The sequence below is a fragment of the Camelina sativa genome, chromosome 20, assembly GCF_000633955.1.
Source record: "Camelina sativa cultivar DH55 chromosome 20, Cs, whole genome shotgun sequence".
Taxonomy (NCBI): Eukaryota; Viridiplantae; Streptophyta; class Magnoliopsida; order Brassicales; family Brassicaceae; genus Camelina; species Camelina sativa.
Window position 1 is genome coordinate 663,712 of NC_025704.1, and position 19,141 is coordinate 682,852.

Below are 19,141 nucleotides of genomic sequence, written 5' to 3' on the forward strand. Positions count from 1 at the left end.
TCAACTCAACTGTTTGTCTTCTAGTTAAATTTCCTCTCTGACGTCTCTATTTATTTTACTGCAAGATTCAAATTGTTTTTGTTTTTGTGTTTCCAACGGGACATGTGGAAGACCAGCAGCACATCATCCACCCACACACTCAGTAGGGTTTCATTTCTTCTGTGGTATTTTGTATCATTCTACTGTAAGCTCTTAATTTTATTACTTTATGTTTATTCTGAGTTCTCACCGTTTGATTGGTAGTATCTTACTCTTTATCTTATGCCCTGAATCGAATTGTTATTGTTCACCGAAATTGGAACTTGGGCTCTGTGTTATTTCTTACTTGCCTCCTCAAAATTGTGCATATCACTCACTGTGTTTTGTCTGCTGTCTTCTCTCTGCAATTGCTTGCTGGTAAGTGGTAAGAAGGTTACTGTACTGCTACGTGACAGTCCTCACAGGTATGGTTAAGATTTTTAAAAATGTTTTAGCATCATGTTATGGTTTTCTTATAACATAATTATTCAACACCGCTTGGTTATGAGTGATCTTTTCTTTTTTTTTTCTTGTTACAGGTGCATCCGTATTATATGTAGCTAGCTACTGGGAACAAGAACTCTAAACGTGAAGCTATCATGGTTCCTGGACGAGGGTGGTGAAGGCGCAATCAAAAATGTTGGAGCTGATTGCCATCTATGCTCTACCCATTACGTAGGTAACTCCCACTATATACTTTGCTTTAAGTTGTGTTTTGATTTACTACCCACATGATTACGGATTGCTCTCTGTTCATGTTCATGTTTTGCTTTTGCTCTCTCTCTCTCTCTCTTTATTCACGACTCCTCAGCTCTACATATTTGGCAATGTTTTTGTAAGCTCTTCATTCTACTTTTAATGTTTCTCTGGAGTTCTCACCGTTTGTTAAATTTAATAGGTTATCTCAGTCTTATGTCCTGAAGCTAATGTTAAAATTTTGTGCTTATCACTCACTGTTTGATCCTTTAAATTCTTGAGGCAGGTATATCGTTAGAATTCATCCCTCTGGCTTATGGTAGCTTCAAGAATTGCGATTGTAAGTGCTAAGTAAGGTTATTGTACTGCTACTTGACAATCCTCAGGTCTAGTTAAATTGTTGATGTTTTAGCACCGATCTTAGTAGTGATTATGATGGGATCTTTTTTTGCTCTCTAGACAACCAACACAAATTGTGGAAGCTTCAAGGAATTGCTGGTAAGACATTTTGCATCATCCCCGTGGTTATGATTGATCTTATGCGTTTTCTATTTCGTTTCTCTCTTTCAGAAAAGCTTGGAGGAATGAGATTATCATGAGATCTTTTTTTCCTCTCTCAACAACTAAAACAGATTGTGGAAGCTTTCAGGAATTGCTGGCAAGCATGTCAATGTCGATTCTCAGGTATGGTTCATTTTTAGTTTTTTAAACATCACGTTCTAGTTTTTTGCATGATTGATCTTATCTCAGTATTTTACAGGATCTTACTGTTTTCGTTTGCAATGGGACCTGTGATAGCATATCACACGAAGGCGCACACACAATGTTCGTCTCTTATGTGGTATATGATCTTCTACTGTAAGTGCTTCTTTTAGTTTTCTTCTGAGCTCTCACCTTTTGTTAAATTTGATTGGTTATCTCACTCTTATGTCCTGAAGCTAATGTTAAAAATTTTGTGCTCATCACTCACTCTCTGGTCCTTTAAAAAAGGTAATAGATAGGTCTTTGTCTTGCCGCCGGCGCTGTTCCTCTTGCTTATAGTTTGTTTCTAATGTGTTGATTCTTTTCACTGCAGGGAAATGATTGTTAATAACGTAGTTAGCACTACCAATCTCATTCCTCAAAAAATCAAAAGCCATCACAAGGCCACGATGAGAGAGAGAGAGCCAACACAATTCAGATGTATCTTTCTTAAACCCTATTGAATCGAGTTTGAATATTTTTTTTATTCTGTTATTATTAGAGAGGTGGTGTCTATGTTTTGCTTTTTAAATAAGAGTTTCGTGTTTGTATTATGTGGGGATCTTAATAAACTAATGGGTTTGTTGTTTCTTTCTTTTGGGTGGTGAAACGACGAAACAGGTTTGCCTCTGTGGCTGTTGGTGTGTATTCCAAAAACAGGACGATGAATCATATATTTTTCAAGGACGTACGAAAGCATGAAGGTTTAGCACTGAGAGGGGACTTATCTGGTAAGTATTTTGTCAGGACGGTGATGTGTGATTTGGTTGAATACTCACAACTAAATCATTGGCCACATTCTCTAATTATATTAACTTGACACAACGCATTTGTTTTTATTTTTGCAGGATGTGATCGATGTCTTGCGAACTCTGCACTCCCCCCATGATATTTATTCTAAAGGATGTATCTCTGAAGATCTAGCCAATGTATCTTAGCTGAGCTATCATGATGCGTCTCTGGAGATCTAGCAATTTGAGCCCAGTTGATCATTATCTATCCTCGTTTTCTTAGCTTGTGTCATGTTGTTACTCGAAGCTTCTAAATGCCAATGAAAAGAGACTGCATCTGCCCAGGTATCAAGTTTAAACAACAAATCTTAAACACTTCAATTACCTTATTGTTTTATACTTATGTGGTTGTTTTTCTTTTCTCAGTGATCTGCTTCCTGCTAGTTCCAAATCTGACATGACTAGTGATCCTGGTGTTGTGAGGAATTACTAAAATCTTTTGGTATAGAGAAGAAGCTCAATCGTCGTAGCAAAGACTCCATTGATGTTTTCGAACAAGTCAGGCAAGTCAGACTCATTACTCACAATCACTCAATACGTTCGCGTCAATTCTAGATGATGGAGATATTATTAGGGATGATGCTGAATTGTTGACCCAAATGATGGTAAAATCCACTTCACTGTAAGTCATCTTAAAATCCTCTGCTTTTCTTTAATTTGTTCTGTTTCAAGTTTTTCTATCTCCCTCAACCAATGATCCTTTTTTTTTTGGTTGAACAACAAGGCACCAGAATTTAAAGCAAAACCCAAGATTCTACTGAGCTAAATGGAGTCCAGAAGTAGGTATATTGTGTTTTATTCATTTTTTTAATCAACAGTGTAACAAGAATCTCAGATTTATGTTTCGTTTTGCAGGTTTGGTTAAAAAGCTTGAAGCTAAGTTTAAGGTATGAAAAAGAACCATTTTCCAGTATAATCTCAGATTTTTTTGTTTTCACTATGGCTGGTTGTTATAATTTAGACTTTAAAAGATATATTAAGGAAGCTTCTTCTAGTTCTCTATTTTTGTGCAGATCGAAGATATGCTTATGGGTGTGAAGAATGAAGAAGGTTCAGTACCAAAAAGGTAGCAACATCAAACTGTTTCTTCTAGTTATATAGGTGTCTTTGACCCAATACCTCTATCATCCCCTTCCGCTCAATTTCCCAATCTTTAAGTCACGAAGTTGCTTTAATTTGCAGTGTCTGTCGATTCTCAGGTATGGCTTCAGTGTTTTAATATCATGTTTTTTCAGGATTTCTCTTATGTCATATTTTGCATCAACCCCTTGGTTATGATTGATCATATGCTTTTTGTATTTTGTTTCTCTCTTACAGAAAAGCTTGAAGGAATGAGATTATGATGGGATCTTGTTTTGCTCTCTCAACAACAAAAACAAATTGTGGAAGCTTCAGGAATTGCTTTTAAACATGTCAATGTTTCTCAGGTATGGTTTATTTTCCAGTTTAACTTAACGTTCTAGTTTTTTGCTTCTGTTTTTGTTTGCAACGGGACTTGTGATAGCATATCACACGAAGACGCATACACAAGTTTCGTATACACAAGTTTCGTCTCTTCTTTGGTATGTGATCTTCTACTGTAAGTCCTTCTTTTATGTTTCTTCTGAGTTTGCGCCGTTTGATAATATTGGTATTTTACTCGTATGTCCTGAAGCGAATGTTATTGTTCACCGAATTGGAACTTAGGCTCTTGGTTGTTTCTATTTGCAGGTGTAGCTACGTAACATGAGTAATGGTTCCAGGTTCAAGGTTTTCTCATATCTTGATTGAGGTTAGTTAGACTTTAATTTCATAGTCTGATAATATTGAACTTCAGTATTTTTTTAGCAATTACAAATATCATTCGTAGTAATTAGATCATAGCATGTTCACATTCCCCCTTTGGTTCTGTTTATGCAAGATTTTTACCTACCATAGAGATTTCAGTAATGCAGTGGGGTTGTTAAGTTAATCTGACTCATTTCATCTTCTTTTTCCCACGTATTTTCAGGAATCCATTCTTTTGCATAAGGCTCTATAGCATAATGCAGTGGTCAACGAGCTTATTTTGCTCTGTTAAGCAATGGTAAGTCATGAATGGGCCATTTATTTCCTCTTGATACCTTCAGTCACGATGTCTCCTAGATATATGTAGTTGTTAGATTATAAAAGTTGAGTACTGGTCAGTTCATGGAGCACGATACTATTGCAGTTCAGTTCCTATTAATACTATTTACTTCACGACTTTATGATGAAATTTGTTGTCATGTCTTTGTTCTAAAACACGATACTATTGCAGGTCTTCCGTGGCTATATAATGGCCAAACTGAGATCGGTATGCTCCTAATTGCAATCATGATCAAACTTTGTGGTTTTCATGATTACAACTTGGTTCCCCCTCAATTAGCAAATATTTCAAATTCGTGTCCCTTAATTTTTTACTTTGTTATGTTTCGATGTGCAGGTATATCTACATAACATGCGGAGTGGTTCAAGGTTTTTATCATTAGTCAGATCTTGATTGAGGTTAGTTTGACTATAATTTCACAGTCTTATAATATTGAATTTCACTTTTCTACCACTTATTGATAAGATTATAACTTGTTAAATTCGGCTCTGATTTTGCAAGATTGTTTACAAAGGGACTTGATAGCACATCTCACAGAGACGCTGTAGTTTTGTTCTTCAAAATATGGGGTTCTTCCGAGTTGTGACTGTTGGAAAACGTAAGAATGCATCTATCTCAAGCAAAGCATATTGATGAAAGTGTCTGTGTTGATTAGCCTAGTCTTTTGATTGCACTGTATGTCCTGAAGCAAATGTTATTGTTCACCAATTTGGAATTTAGTTGCTGCATCAGTGTATCACTCATCGTTTGGTCAAGTGCAGGTTTTAGTTGTTAGATTCATAACATTTTTCGGTCGGGTAGTGGTTTGAGGTCTCAAAATGTCAGATTCCAAAAGAAAGTTGTTGGGAGGAATGCAAAGTTGGAGAGGAAGAGATAAGGGTGTGTTTTAAGTGGAAACTTGTTACCGAAAAGAGAAGGGTGTGTTTAAAGGGAGCCGTAAGCTGTGGGAATGAAGCAATATACATTACTCGGGTTGTTCAGGATTGATAACGAACAACTAACGGGATAAAGCTATGTAACCAGAAATAGAATCCCACATGTATAATTTTAACTCAAGGACATGTTAAATGGTCGAAATTCACCAGACTGACCGGTGAATTTGAATTCATGGCTACAAAAGACGATTCATGGGCATCTATCTCAAGAAAGGCACAGTTTTTTTTAGTATTTAACGGAGGTTAACCGCAGTTGACGACAATTGTGAATTTTTTTAGAAGAGAGCCGTCCGATGAGATTTGAATGTGACATGGGCCCAAAATTATGCCCAAAGTCCGAGAAAGTAAAATAAACAATAAATAATAATGAAGGCCTTTTAGAAAAGTTAAAAAATAACGGGATCACTCAAATTTTGAAATTTTAACTCTCATCTTTCTCTCTCTTTTTCTCAAAACATACAGAGAGAGATGGATTCGAAAAAAACCCCAGCGAAAGCAAAAATTTTGGATTTGTCTTCGAATTCGAAGGTGAGGGTCGTTCTCAGGGTTCGTCCCTTTCTTCCCTTAGAGATATCCGACGAGAGTGGTGACGGAGGAGGACGATCCTGCGTTTCCGTAACCAAGGGCGATGATGATGACGACTCTAGTCATGTGACAGTTCACCTCAACGATCCAGATACCTGGTAATCCTCTTTTTTTTTTTTAGGGTTTCTTACTTACTGTTACTTTTACAAATTTTGAATATGGATTTGGTGTTAATTTTGGAGCAGTCGAAACGAATCCTATCAGTTGGATGCGTTTTATGGGGGAGATGATGATAACGTGAAGCAGATCTTCGATAGAGAAGTAAGCCCTTTGATTTCAGGGATCTTTCATGGTTTCAACGCTACAGTACTTGCTTATGGAGCTACCGGAAGCGGAAAGACCTTTACTATGCAGGTCTGTTTTAAGCTACAATTTTTGGATTTTGGGTGACTATTGAAATCGGATTTCTCTTTGGTCTGTGTTGAAATTGTAGAACTTGTGACCAGTGTTGTTTGATCTGTAGAGGATAGGGTTTAGTGAAATGAGAGATTTTTAGTGATTAGAGTATGTTCGGTTACTTAGCTTCTGATTGATTTTATACAATTCTTTTTCTTTGTGGAGTTTTTTTTTTATATCAAATTGGCTGTAACAGACATTGATTGATCTTTATAACATTTGAGGTTTTCTGTATATTGCTTCCTCATATTGGGTTTCATGAGCTTTTTTTTTGCATTTTATAATCAGGGAATCGATGAGCTACCAGGTCTTATGCCTTTGACCATGTCCACCGTTCTGTCTATGTGCGAAAAGACAGGGAGTAAAGCAGAGATTTCATATTATGAAGTGTACATGGACAGATGTTGGGATCTTTTAGAAGTTAAAGCCAACGAGATTGCTATTTGGGATGATAAAGATGGTCAAGTTCATCTTAAGGGACTTTCTAGTGTCCAAGTTGATTCCATGTCTGAGTTTCAAGAGGTATACTCGTCTGGTGTTCAGCGGAGGAAAGTTGCACATACTTGTTTAAATGATGTCTCTAGTAGAAGCCATGGAGTGCTTGTGATCTCAGTAACCTCACAAGGGTTTGTCACTGGAAAAATCAATCTCATTGATCTGGCAGGTTATGCTTTTATGCTTTTACCATTCTTTTGAAGTATTTGAACACATCAGAAGTCCTTCTCTGCAGTGTTAACAAAAACTCTATGGCTTGTGCAGGTAACGAAGACAATAGAAGGACAGGCAATGAAGGAATCCGTCTACAAGAGAGTGCCAAGATTAATCAGTCGTTATTTGCATTGTCCAATGTGGTTTATGCTCTGAATAATAACCTGCCAAGAGTACCTTATAGGGAAAGCAAATTGACTAGAATACTGCAGGATTCTCTTGGAGGAACAAGTAGAGCTCTTATGGTGGCATGTTTGGTAAGGAAATGGAGAATTTTTGTGTAGTCTTTGATTAAAGATACCCTTAGTGGCTAACGTGATGAATCTATTTGTTTGTTTTTGATGTTTTAGAATCCTGGAGAATACCAAGAATCTCTTCGCACTGTTAGCTTGGCTGCAAGGTCAAGGCACATCTCAAACAATGTTTCTTTGAATCTCAAGGTAGAGACCCCCAAGGTTAAGATAGATATGGAAGCAAAACTGCAAGCTTGGCTTGAATCAAAAGGCAAGACGAAAAGTACGCATAGAATGATGGCAATACGTTCTCCCTTGCTAAGTACAAATCAAACTTCAATTTTTCAAAGCTCGTTCAAGAAATCCATCTGTCATAGATCAGCCATTGCAGGTGCTAAATTTGCTGGCACAGGACAGAGGTATCCCTTTTGTCTTTGAATGCTTCAGTTAATTGTTCTACATCCTGAAACCACTTCCCTCATCTTTATTCATGTACAGGGACGCCTTTGTGACGGAAAGGAACTTATTTGGTGAGGAAACTCTTGCTGCTTCACATTTATGGGTACGCTCTTCTGCTTTCATTATGGAAAAAACATCGATATAAACTCATTTTCCCCATGTATGATATATTCTACACCACGTACAAAATAAGAAGCGTAATAAGTGATTAAGTTCTTTGAACATCCAGGAACCTATACAGGATCTGCAGTTAGATTCTCCAACCAAAGAAGATGAGAGAAACACATCTGCTGAAGAGGATCTATTGGTATTAGAAGCGAGCTTTAAAGGTTTGCTTTGATGTGCTACTTATTAATAAACAATTTTGAAATTTCTTTTTTTCTCATCACCTTGGTGTGCGTTTATTCTAGATAACCCATTGGACCTCGAGAAGAAATATACTGAACTGAGTCCTCTCCGAGAAGCTCTGTCTCCGATAGACACCAATGCAAAACCAAAATCAGCAGATGGAAGCTCTCCTATTCTGAAGCCAATGACCCCAAAAACACCTTTTCTTTCTGCAAACCCTGAGAATAGGCAGATGGAAGGCACTTGCCAGAAGTTCAATGCGTGGAGCACTAATTTAAAGGTATCATCATTTTCAAAACATGAATCTAGGTTGACAAGAACTTGAAATCTGATCTATCTGCAATTTTTTTTTCTGTTCACAGACCTCTCTCATAAATGAGTATATTCACTTCTTAAACACAGCCAAAAGGTAATAATAGCCTCCAGTTTCATCTGCTTGCATAACCCTTAGGATCACACTAACTTCATTCATTTATTCTTTTTTGAACACACAGAGAAGAGCTAATGGAGTTAAAGGTAACTTTTGTGAACCGTGCAAACAGCAGCAAAATAAATTCAAAATATGTCTGCTTCCATTGTCAATATTGGTTTCACTAAACATAGCTTTTTTTTCTCAGGGAATTGGAGATAAGATGGCTGACTACATTACTGAACTCAGAGGATCAAGCCCTTTAAAATCGGTAATACATTCATTCATTCTTCTCCCCTAATATCTTCTACGAAAGCTTACACTTGTCTTCATCTACTAACAAACTATCTGAATGTTCATACAGCTTAGTGATTTAGAGAAAATCGGTTTCACCTCAAGACAGGTACATAACTTGTTTAAAAGAGCCACTGAAGGAATCCTCGAGAAGCCAGTTTCTTCTGCTTCAACAACACCTTAGTTGTTTGTTTCTAGTAACAAGAACTTATGTATTATGTGTGAAGTGATTTCATTATTGTTTGATCTTGTTGTGTATTAACCATAGACATGGGAATTGATCTTAAACGTGTACTGAGCAAGAAGAAAGAAGCAAACTTGTCTACTGCAAAGACACAAATACAAAACCCATAATAATTTTGGTTTATAAAAGTCACATTGACAAAACATACAGAGATATCTCAGTGACCACCAAACCATAAAAACACACAGAAGAAGAACAACAACAAAGACCAACGTTCTCCGATAAAACTACCGGCGAAGTCAGCCAATTTATTACATATAAAAGCAAACACCTAACATAACATTAGGGTTATTTTAGGGTTTATATGGAGTTGTTCATTTGCAGGTGCAAGGGTTGCACTTGCAGTCAGATCCGCACTTGCAGGCATCATTCTCGGCGACGAAAGTCTCGCCGGAAGCCTCGTACTGAGAGCTCATAGCTGGAGCAACGCCGAGGACAAGTGTCTCGGTCGAGGTGTTCTCCAAGTCTGGGTACATTTTGCAACTATACAAATCCCAAAAAACAAATAAAAACAGAGATAGTATGTCAAATTAACCATAATTAAAATTGGGTTATGATCTAAACGAAGGATTAGGGTTTTGAAGAAGATAATGAAATTACCCTCCGCAACCATTGCCGCACTTGCAGGCAGATCCACAACCACAGTTTCCACCACAGCAAGACATGTTATCTCAGAAGAATTTATGAAAAAAGATGATTTTTTAATTTAAGAGCTCAATTACAATAAACAATCAGTGAATGAAACTTATGAACCGAAGAGCTTCACTATTTATAGGCAATATTAGAATTTTATTGACCGTCCACGTGTCAACGATCGTACTCCACTCTTATCACCTTCCTAAATAATCGTTCCTCAAAAGTAATAATAGGTTTCAGTTTACCCTCTTTTCCAATAAATAACAGAAGAAAATAATTTTTGGGAATGGAGAAGTTTAAAAATTAAAGGTGTTTTATGTTTACATGAAAATCTAACAAAATCTTTGACTTTTAACTTCTTTTAAAATTTGGAAAATTATAAAATTTTATAACCAAAACAATCTATTCAAAGTTATAAATAAAAATAAAAGTGCAAAATTTATTTCCTTAACAGTGTTCACCTTTTTCCTTGTCAATCAAACAATTAACACCTAAATTTTCTTTTTTCAATTAATTAATCCTTTTCCATTAATTATCTCTTTGATCAACATATGAGATTAGTTTAGATATTAGAGACATATATCACTTTGGTTTACCCAATTCGGAGAAAAACAAAACAAAACAAGATGTTGCTAAAGTAAAGTAGTGTTCCAAAGTTTGGCGTCAATGACTTTTGTAAAAAGGTGAAGTGAGAGTACACAAAAAAAAGATGATGATTCAAGTTGAAGATGGGGTCTCAATGTAAAAGGTGGGTCTTTGATCAACCTTGTCCGTTGTTTGTGGGTATTCAGAATCGAATCTCTCCTTTCTTACCATACGTCTCTAAATTACAAGAAAAGTAATGCTGAAAACAGGAGAACCATCCATAGGGGAATCATGCAGTGTGTCGATAAGTCTTGTTCTATATAAAGTAAAAGAGTATCTACTATCTAATATGAAACGATTGTGTTTTTCTTTTCTTTCTTTTCTCGTGATTGAGAACTTACGTCAAGACACACAAAACTGATTAAATGTAGTAGTTTCGGGGTTTACACGTTGCCAAGAGTCAAAATGAACACTTGCAAGATTCTTTTCCTACGAATTCCAAAATTGCTTGAAAAAAAAGAAGCGCCCACCGTGGGGCTCGAACCCACGACCACAAGGTTAAGAGCCTTGCGCTCTACCAACTGAGCTAGACGGGCTTTTGTTTAGTCTTCGCACAAACGATATATTTATACATAGTATATTGCACACTATGTTTGAATACAACATACCTAACTTGCAAAATTGTTCTGTTGTTTTTTTTTTAATCCTCACTCATGTTAAGACATGATTTCCCCTACACACAAGTTTTATCACAAAACAACAACAATAATTCATACAAAAACCATTTTTCTCTCGTTTATGTACCTTAAACTCCAAGCAAAAAAAAAATCCAAAATAAGGATCAAGAAATGATTCTTGAAATGCCCTTTAAACTGATACAAGCAATTCTTCTAGAAGCTCCTCAAAGATCAAATCTTCAACTTCAATCCCAACACATTCACTCTCGAACTGCAAATCCATCCATCCATCGTCTCTTGACAAATCCCTACTCATAACTTTATCAAACGATTCTTGCTTGTCGTGTGGCTTGTACCGCAAGTAACAGCTTATTCTAACCCAAACCTCTTTCAAAACGCTATACCCCGCCGGCATTGGATGTATCTTACATAGCGATGATAACGGTTTGGGACAATAATGGTAAGATCTTTCGTAGATTTCGATTAGTACCTCGTTGATTAGATCAAAGAGAAGCAAGTGGTTGCAGTTACCACCTTCCTCTTCGTTTCTCGAACATTCTGGATCTTGGAACATACATCCTGTTGTTGTCGTTGTCACTTCTTCGTACACTAATGGATCTAGCGGCTGGTAATCTAATTGCCACATTGAGAGAGACTCTGGTGCATTGAAACCTGAGATCTCGAGAATGTCTCTTACATAGTTGAACTTCAATTTATCTTGTGCATCTATGTTGAGGACTTCGTCTAGTTGTTTGCTTATTGAGACGGTCTCTGTATCTGTTTCTTGCTCTGTACACACAAAAAAAAAAACTTTGTCAATTTTATCGAAAAAAAAACTTTGATATGGAGTAATGATTGATTAAAGATTATAAACAGTACATACCTCGAGGGATGTCAAAAACATCATCAGTGCTTTCTTCTGATGATTCTTTTAAGGATCTTGTTTCAGGTTCGGACTGGAACATAGAGATTTCTCTGTCTTGTCCTGTCTCGATCATTGAAGTAATGTTTTCTGCGTCAATGGGTGCATCCTCAGAAGCATCCAGTGTTTGTTGAAGTGTTTCTTCGTGTTCTGAAGACTCAGAGTGATGTTCTGAGATCTCTGAAATGTTGTCCAAGCCATCTTGTTCTTCCTCGATCGGTTGGACAATAAAGTCATCAATCTTCAAAGAATAAGATTTCATTTCAGGTAACGAAAGTATCCTTCCCAAGAATTTAGGAGTTCTCTTAGAAGGCAACGCTGATTCCTCAGACTCCACTTTTGATTTCTCTGAATTGTTATTACTGTTCTTCCCATCTCTTTGGAAGCTACATTCATACAGCTGAAGGTATCTGTCAAGCGATCCACACAGCGACGAAGCTCTCGTTATTTGCTTCAGTTTCACGCCTTCTGCTTTGTTGTTGTGCTTAGTTGCAGAGCTTCCTCTCAAGTGTGAGAAAATGTCGTGTCTCAAATCTTTCGAAAAACCATACTTTCGAGGTACTTTGTCTAACACAGCATCCATAGTGATACGGTGTTTCTCGTTCTTGTTCTCGTTAATCACATGCTTTATCTTCTGTCTTAGATCCTTGAAACGTTTGATCACCACTTGGTTCTTTCCTCGCTTCCTTGCATAACCAGAACCATATGTATCTTCATCAGCTCTGTGTTCTGCAGCAATGGAAGGAGATGTTGGTTTTTTATCAATGTCTCCCACCAATTCAAACCCGTTATTATGATCCTCTCTGTTGCTACCATGAATAGGAAAGGATCCAGCTTTACTCATTGTTTTGGAACTAAAAGACTGTTGGCTTTGGAAATGTCTGGCTAGAGGAGAACCTGGATCCTGCAATACTTTTAACAAGAAGTTTCTATTCATGTGTATCAGATTGAGAGCATCAAGACATGCTTTTGACCGTCTAGGTGAAGTATCATCCTCATTCTCTGAGAAGTCCTTGGTATTACTCATCTTTGGGTCAAACCAAGCATCTTCCTCGTTGCTTTTCTCCTTATTCTTGGAATCTTTTTCATCAAAATCTGATTTACTTCCATCAGTAGTATCATCAACTGTAATGTTGTTCTCTACCCTAAAATCTTCACTGTCACTGTTGCTTGATTCCTCAGACATGAGATAAAGCGGGTTCAAGGAGCCAATCGCGGGTGAAATGCCAACCGACTTGTTAAAGACTCGGTTACGATCATCACTGTTTGATGATGAAGTCTTATCTGAAGGGTCAACCTCACTCAATGACTCCTTCTCTTTTGGATTTGACTGGACAGGGTAAGTGGAGCTTCTGTGATGACGACCTTTCCTCTTAGACTTGTCCTCTGTTACAAGTGCTTTGATCAAAGCTTTCACAGACCTTTTGATTTCAGAATGTGTTTTCCTAGACCTCTCTTCTGAATTAATTTTCTTGGACTTCTCCTCTGAAGTATGTTTCTTTTTAGTTTTCTCCCCTGAGTTAGACTCTTTGGACTTTACTGAAGAATTACTAGGCTTCTTTGGTATTTGCCCAGATTCCTGAAGGAATTGAAACAGATGGGTGAGATAGTTAATAAGGGATCTGCCTTTGTGATTTAAGAGTGACTCTGATACTATACAAATGCATATATCAGTTTGGATCAACTTACTACATCTGTTTTATCTTCCACCTTGCACTTGGATAGGGGAATATTACCATCTGGTGATGGTATTGTGTTGTTTACTTCGTTTTTTGTTCCTGATGAAATCAGAAAATAGTAAAAAAGATCAAAAATGTAACAGAAGATATAGACAACAGTTATAGAAATCTCATTATGCTCATGAGATTATGAAAGCTAAACATATGTACAGAGGAGCTGGGAACATCAAACAGAACCATGGCATTAGCAAAAGTTCGATTCAAGAAATCCAACCTAACCAAAACATTTCTAAAAGTGGGAGCCAAGTAATGTTTAATTACCAGGAGGATTTCTTCTGCAAATGGGTCGTTTGTGAGGAAGGCGTTTCTTGATGTAACGCCAATGGTTGTGTTTGAGAATGTCAAAAAGTCCCCACATGAATCCAGGGTGGTTTTGGATTGGGGAGCAAGTTACTTTGTGACGCAAGTTCTTCCCCATTGTTGTTGAGTTGTGTGAAATAAATTAAAATAAAAAACTCACTCAAGCGACAAGTTTATCGAACCTGAAATCAAAACATAACACATCCTTTTCCTGCAAAAAGGAAAAACAGAACAAGAGTTTCCAAAAAGTATGAGCCTTTTTTAAGGTGAGAGATTTGTATTGAGTATTTGACTTATAGATCAACGTTTACATTACCCAGATTGTGAATGTTGTTGATGAACCGATTAGGGTAAAGCATAACATGTATAATTTCAAATTCGAAGACAAGTATGATGATCTGAATTCGTTCCGTAGTTTTAAAATAAAAAAAAACGTAGGATCCCAAAAACAAAACGGGCGTAACGTAAAATTCAACACATGAAGGAAACGGAGTTAAATGTGGGTTACCTAGTGGAGGAGGTGATGACATGTTTCTGGAATTGTTGTATGGAGCATCATCATGTTCTTCTTGGTCGTTCTCGCCGTAGCCATTGCGGGGTAGACAGAGAGGGGAAAGAGAAAAGCAGAAGAACCAACCACCCACCAAGCCGTGCGTAACATGAACTTTTCTTTGAGAATTTTGCCGTTTCGCCAATTTTTTATTTATTGTTTATGTATATTATTAAACTCTCCAATCAGATAATATGTGGCCCAATACTTCATATAGCCCATTTAGAGTTTAAGGCCCTTTTCATATAGCTACTGATTTTGCTTTAGTTTATGAATCTCACAATTAGTCTCATGTTTTTTAGTAAAAGACATCAGAGTAAGGAAGGGACTTTAATTTAAACTCAACTCATTCGTATAATTTATGTAATCAGATTACATGTACGTTAACAATTGTATGTGCCTAGATGTTCTACAATAAAATGTTCATTCGTATTATGCGTTACTTGTATTGTTTTTTTTTTTTTGTGTGATAAATGTAAAACTGGTATTATATTAATTTGTCAGTAACCGCCATGAATCAACGTAACTAAAAATAATTCAACAATTTTTATGATTTACTCATCTGTTTCATAAAGAGTGTCATTTTAGCCTAATTTTTTTGTTTCAAAATAAGTGTCATTTTAGATTTTCAATATAAAATTAAGCATAAATTTCCAACTTTAATCTCATATTCATTGAAAAATATCAAGAATCAATTTCAATTTTAAGGGTATAAAAAATATTTTAATATGTTTTCTTAATTTGTGGGTAAAATATCAAAATAAAGCTTATTATGAAACAGAAAGAATATTATTGAGTGCTAAAAATTTCAATTTTAAATTCGTCGCAAATATATTACAGTTTACACGTAACTTCTGTAATGGATTTATGGATCTTTTGTTCGCAAATTGTGTGGGTGTGTATTCAAGATGTTATTTTAAAATTTGTTTACATCATTCAGAAAGAAACTAAAACTTGTTTTTTTTTCCCCCGTAAAATATGGAGGGTTTTCCATTTTTTACCACGTAGTGATAACACAAGTAACGTATTTCCTATTTTCCTTTCCAAAATTGTATTCTTTTTTGGGGTTTCAACACATTATCAAGTCATTTGACTTTTTGCCATTACTACTTTAAATTACTCTTTTTTTTTTTTTCTAATCTATCTTACAAAACCACCACACTCTTCCTCACAAAGTCAACTCCTTCGTACAAAAAACATCTTTTTAAAAATAGAAAAAAAGACTTTTATATACATTAAAATTAGTATTTTTTTCTCTCTTTAATATTGCACGTTGGTTTAGTCAAACCAAATCGGATAGGGCATTCGCGATTCCCGAATCAGAATGTTACCACACAGGCTTTGAATTTCTCATCTTGGGTTTGAATGAAAATTTAAAGATGTTCCAACCCTAAGAAAAAAACAAATCTTCTCAATTTGGATTTCATTTAAAACAAACAAAAAATCTGAACCAAAACTGAAAAAGAAACAAACACAAATTAAAATCTCAGCTATAATCAAACTAACCTATTTAGATTCGTATTTATTTAGTATAGAAAAAGCTTTTTGCCAAAAGTATTTTTATAGTATTCTAATAATTTTACTAATTCCACTAACCATTAGAATAAAAAACAAACCAATCCCAAAGAATAAACTTCTCAAAGTCAACTCTTCTCTTTTTCTCTCTCTATCTCTCTATATTGTGACTCTGTCTCTTCTTCTTCATCTTCTTCATTTGGTTCCAACTTCCCAACATAAATTTAACCAAAACTCATTCACACACCATCTCCTCTTTATGAACGACGCCAATTCAAGTGGCTAGAGAAAAAACGACATCGTTTCAGATTTCTAAATCTCTTTAAATCCTCTTCAACTTATGGGGAATGGAGTCACCACCTTGACCGGTTGCTGTACAGGAACCGTCGCCGGAGAAATTTCCCGACGGTACGACGTGTCTCTTGTTCACGACGGTCTTGGCCACTCTTTCTGCTACATAAGACCGGATCTCACCGGTGTAGTATTACCTTCTCCTTCGCCGGAGATTCCTCTCCGATCAGAACCTATTCTTGAAACCACCACCACCACCTTCCGTTCAATCTCCGGCGCTTCTGTCAGCGCAAATCCTTCAACGGCGCTCTCCGGAGCGTTATCTTCTGATTCAGATTGTCAGTACAGCTCCGCCGTCTCCGCCTCCGCTTTCGAGAGCTCCGGTAATTTCGCCTCTCTCCCTCTCCAGCCAGTGCCGCGTGGCACCACGTGGCAATCGGGTCCGATTGTCAACGAAACGGGTCACGGGTCAGCTCCGTTTGAGCGGCGGTTCTTATCGGGCCCGATCGAAAGCGGGTTGTATTCGGGTCCGATCGAGCCCACTAAGAAGACTGAGAAAGAGAAGCCGAAGAAGGTGAGAAGAAAAGTAGCTTCAACGAAAAAACACAAATCGAAGAAGAGCTTTGTAACATTCAAAACACTATTCACGAGTCTAATCTCCAACAATAAACCTCGCTTGAAGAAGAGTGTGATCGAGCCGATCAACGGTTCTGATTCGTCAGAGTCTGATCATCATCATCATCATCATGAACATGTGATCAGTTCCTCAAGAAGTCACGAAAACCCTAAATCTGATCTTGAAGAAGAAGATGGAAAACAGAGTACTGACTCTGTTTTGGATGTTGAGTGGGCTCAGGGGAAAGCAGGGGAGGATCGTGTACACGTGGTTGTATCTGAAGACAACGGATGGGTCTTTGTCGGAATCTACGACGGATTCAGTGGTCCAGATGCGCCGGATTATCTCCTCAACAATCTATACACCGCCGTGCAAAAGGAGCTTGATGGGTTACTTCGGAAGGACGAAAAGGTTAGGTCTTTTGGAGAAAACGGCGAGACCCGGATGGGAAAATGTTCCGATGAGGAAGATTCTGATTCGGGAAAAGAGAATTGTCCTGAGGTGAACAGTGATGATGTAGTTGCTTCCGGTGCAAGAAACCAAGAGAAGAGTGTGAAATGGAGATGTGAATGGGAGAATAAGTCAAACAACAAGACCAAACCTGATAACAAATGTGATCAGAAAGGATCAAACTCGACGACGACAAACCATAAAGATGTTCTTAAAGCTCTTTTACAAGCGCTGAGGAAAACTGAAGATGCGTACCTAGAGCTAGCTGATCAAATGGTCCAAGAGAATCCAGAACTGGCATTGATGGGATCTTGTGTTCTCGTGACATTGATGAAAGGAGAAGATGTATATGTGATGAATGTCGGAGATAGTCGAGCAGTTTTAGGCCGGAAACCTAATTTAGCCACCGGGAAAAAAAGGCAAAAGGAGTTGGAGAGAATTAAGGAAGATAGTTCATTAGAAGATCGTGAAATTTTGACGAATGGAGCCATGCGTAATACTTTGGTTCCTTTACAGCTTAACATGGAACATAGCACAAGAATTGAAGAGGTAGACAAAAAATCACAAAGTTTTGTGTTTTTGTTTTAATTGAAATGAGGGAGACTGATGGGGTTTTGTGTTTATGAGTACAGGAAGTAAAAAGAATCAAGAGGGAACATCCTGAAGATGATTGTGCAGTAGAGAATGATAGAGTTAAAGGTTACCTTAAGGTCACTCGTGCATTTGGAGCTGGATTTCTCAAACAGGTAATAAGATCACTCAAGATTGTAAACGTTAAATTTCATGTGTTTTCAACTCATACTATGTGTTAACGTAGATCCCATGTTACTCATGTCGTACCAAAACGTAGTTTGATAATCTAATTGTTCATCAATTATTTTCCCGCACAGCCTAAATGGAACGATGCACTTTTAGAGATGTTCAGGATAGACTACATTGGGACATCACCATACATTACATGTTCTCCATCACTATGTCACCACAAGCTAACGTCACGTGACAAATTCCTGATCCTCTCTTCTGATGGATTGTATGAATATTTCTCAAACCAAGAAGCCATCTTCGAGGTTGAATCTTTCATATCTGCTTTTCCTGAAGGCGATCCGGCTCAACACTTAATCCAAGAAGTTCTCCTTCGTGCTGCCAACAAGTTTGGTAAGAAAATAAAATATATTTTTTCCTCACATGCATTAAAAAAAAAAGCCAAACTTCTGAATATTAATTGTTGAATTCTTATCTTTGTTTGTTTTTTGTTTCATTTTAGGTATGGATTTTCATGAATTGTTGGAGATACCACAAGGAGATCGTCGGAGGTATCACGATGATGTCTCTGTGATAGTGATCTCACTTGAAGGAAGAATATGGAGATCATCAATGTGAATATATTACTGTTGTTTTTATTCATGAATTTGAATATATTGAAGAACTAATTACAATAACTCGGCTTGATTTTTTTTTTCCGATTTAAAGATTTTATTCTCATAATTTTTTCATATGTTGTATCTATGTTACCTATATAATATAGTTTAGTGAAAATACACCAAATTGGCATACATATTTTCATACCTTTTGCTTTTTGGGTTATTTGGAGTTTTACTCATTGTATTTTTGTATGTATATCAAATCCATTTATTAGTTTCTAACACGTTAAAATGTAGAAGATCTTAATGTCAATATTATTTTGAAAAGAGGCATACTCTATAGTTAATTTTGAGCCAACCCACGATTATTACACATCGAACAAAAATTGCAAGTCCTTTTCAGAAAGTACTTCCACATATCAAAAGTCTAATATTCAATTTATATATTCCTTTAGAAACTTTATTATAAGATTCAAACTATTCAAAAAGCCTGTAAACTCTAAGTTTCTAACCTCTAATGGTTGTCATTTGTTTC

The 19,141-nt window shown here is 36.7% G+C and overlaps 4 protein-coding genes and 1 non-coding gene across 28 annotated transcripts; 2 read left to right on the forward strand and 3 right to left on the reverse strand.

Annotated features, from left to right (window-relative positions):
- On the forward strand, nt 366–9,147 carry LOC104768400 (kinesin-like protein KIN-10B). Of its 24 annotated transcripts, none has more exons than XM_019242340.1 (33): nt 366–443; nt 558–697; nt 1,001–1,054; nt 1,174–1,212; nt 1,285–1,398; nt 1,475–1,704; nt 1,790–1,896; nt 2,077–2,186; nt 2,304–2,531; nt 2,613–2,868; nt 2,971–3,025; nt 3,102–3,133; nt 3,242–3,312; nt 3,429–3,445; nt 3,564–3,808; nt 3,957–4,017; nt 4,237–4,311; nt 4,525–4,560; nt 4,690–4,751; nt 4,855–4,951; nt 5,115–5,632; nt 5,751–5,971; nt 6,059–6,227; nt 6,558–6,933; nt 7,029–7,234; nt 7,328–7,629; nt 7,709–7,772; nt 7,899–7,998; nt 8,080–8,297; nt 8,380–8,426; nt 8,512–8,533; nt 8,635–8,697; nt 8,791–8,904. In XM_019242340.1, the coding sequence occupies exons 21-33, from the start codon at nt 5,582–5,584 to the stop codon at nt 8,902–8,904; spliced, it is 1,953 nt and encodes a 650-aa protein (XP_019097885.1). In that variant the 5' UTR covers nt 366–443; nt 558–697; nt 1,001–1,054; nt 1,174–1,212; nt 1,285–1,398; nt 1,475–1,704; nt 1,790–1,896; nt 2,077–2,186; nt 2,304–2,531; nt 2,613–2,868; nt 2,971–3,025; nt 3,102–3,133; nt 3,242–3,312; nt 3,429–3,445; nt 3,564–3,808; nt 3,957–4,017; nt 4,237–4,311; nt 4,525–4,560; nt 4,690–4,751; nt 4,855–4,951; nt 5,115–5,581. The 24 variants fall into 24 exon arrangements, with proteins under 24 accessions (XP_019097885.1, XP_019097874.1, XP_019097875.1 ...); XM_019242329.1 differs by having other exon boundaries at nt 3,260–3,312; XM_019242330.1 differs by lacking the exon at nt 3,429–3,445 and having other exon boundaries at nt 1,475–1,572; nt 1,653–1,704; nt 3,260–3,312.
- On the reverse strand, nt 9,030–9,722 carry LOC104768399 (metallothionein-like protein 2B). The gene is made up of 2 exons (XM_010492350.1): nt 9,565–9,722; nt 9,030–9,447 (listed from the first exon to the last, which is right to left on the reverse strand). The coding sequence occupies exons 1-2, from the start codon at nt 9,627–9,629 to the stop codon at nt 9,279–9,281; spliced, it is 234 nt and encodes a 77-aa protein (XP_010490652.1). The 5' UTR covers nt 9,630–9,722; the 3' UTR covers nt 9,030–9,278.
- Nucleotides 10,709–10,781, reverse strand: TRNAK-CUU. The gene has a single exon. It is a non-coding gene; the product is annotated as a tRNA-Lys (tRNA).
- Nucleotides 10,875–14,471, reverse strand: LOC104768402 (protein TRM32-like). The gene is made up of 5 exons (XM_010492387.2): nt 14,332–14,471; nt 13,785–14,034; nt 13,474–13,562; nt 11,746–13,363; nt 10,875–11,651 (listed from the first exon to the last, which is right to left on the reverse strand). Exons 2-5 carry the CDS (start codon nt 13,939–13,941, stop codon nt 11,053–11,055), a joined length of 2,463 nt encoding a protein of 820 aa, XP_010490689.1. The 5' UTR covers nt 13,942–14,034; nt 14,332–14,471; the 3' UTR covers nt 10,875–11,052.
- On the forward strand, nt 16,052–18,838 carry LOC104768403 (probable protein phosphatase 2C 66). The gene is made up of 4 exons (XM_010492389.2): nt 16,052–17,794; nt 17,878–17,991; nt 18,136–18,400; nt 18,510–18,838. Exons 1-4 carry the CDS (start codon nt 16,229–16,231, stop codon nt 18,623–18,625), a joined length of 2,061 nt encoding a protein of 686 aa, XP_010490691.1. The 5' UTR covers nt 16,052–16,228; the 3' UTR covers nt 18,626–18,838.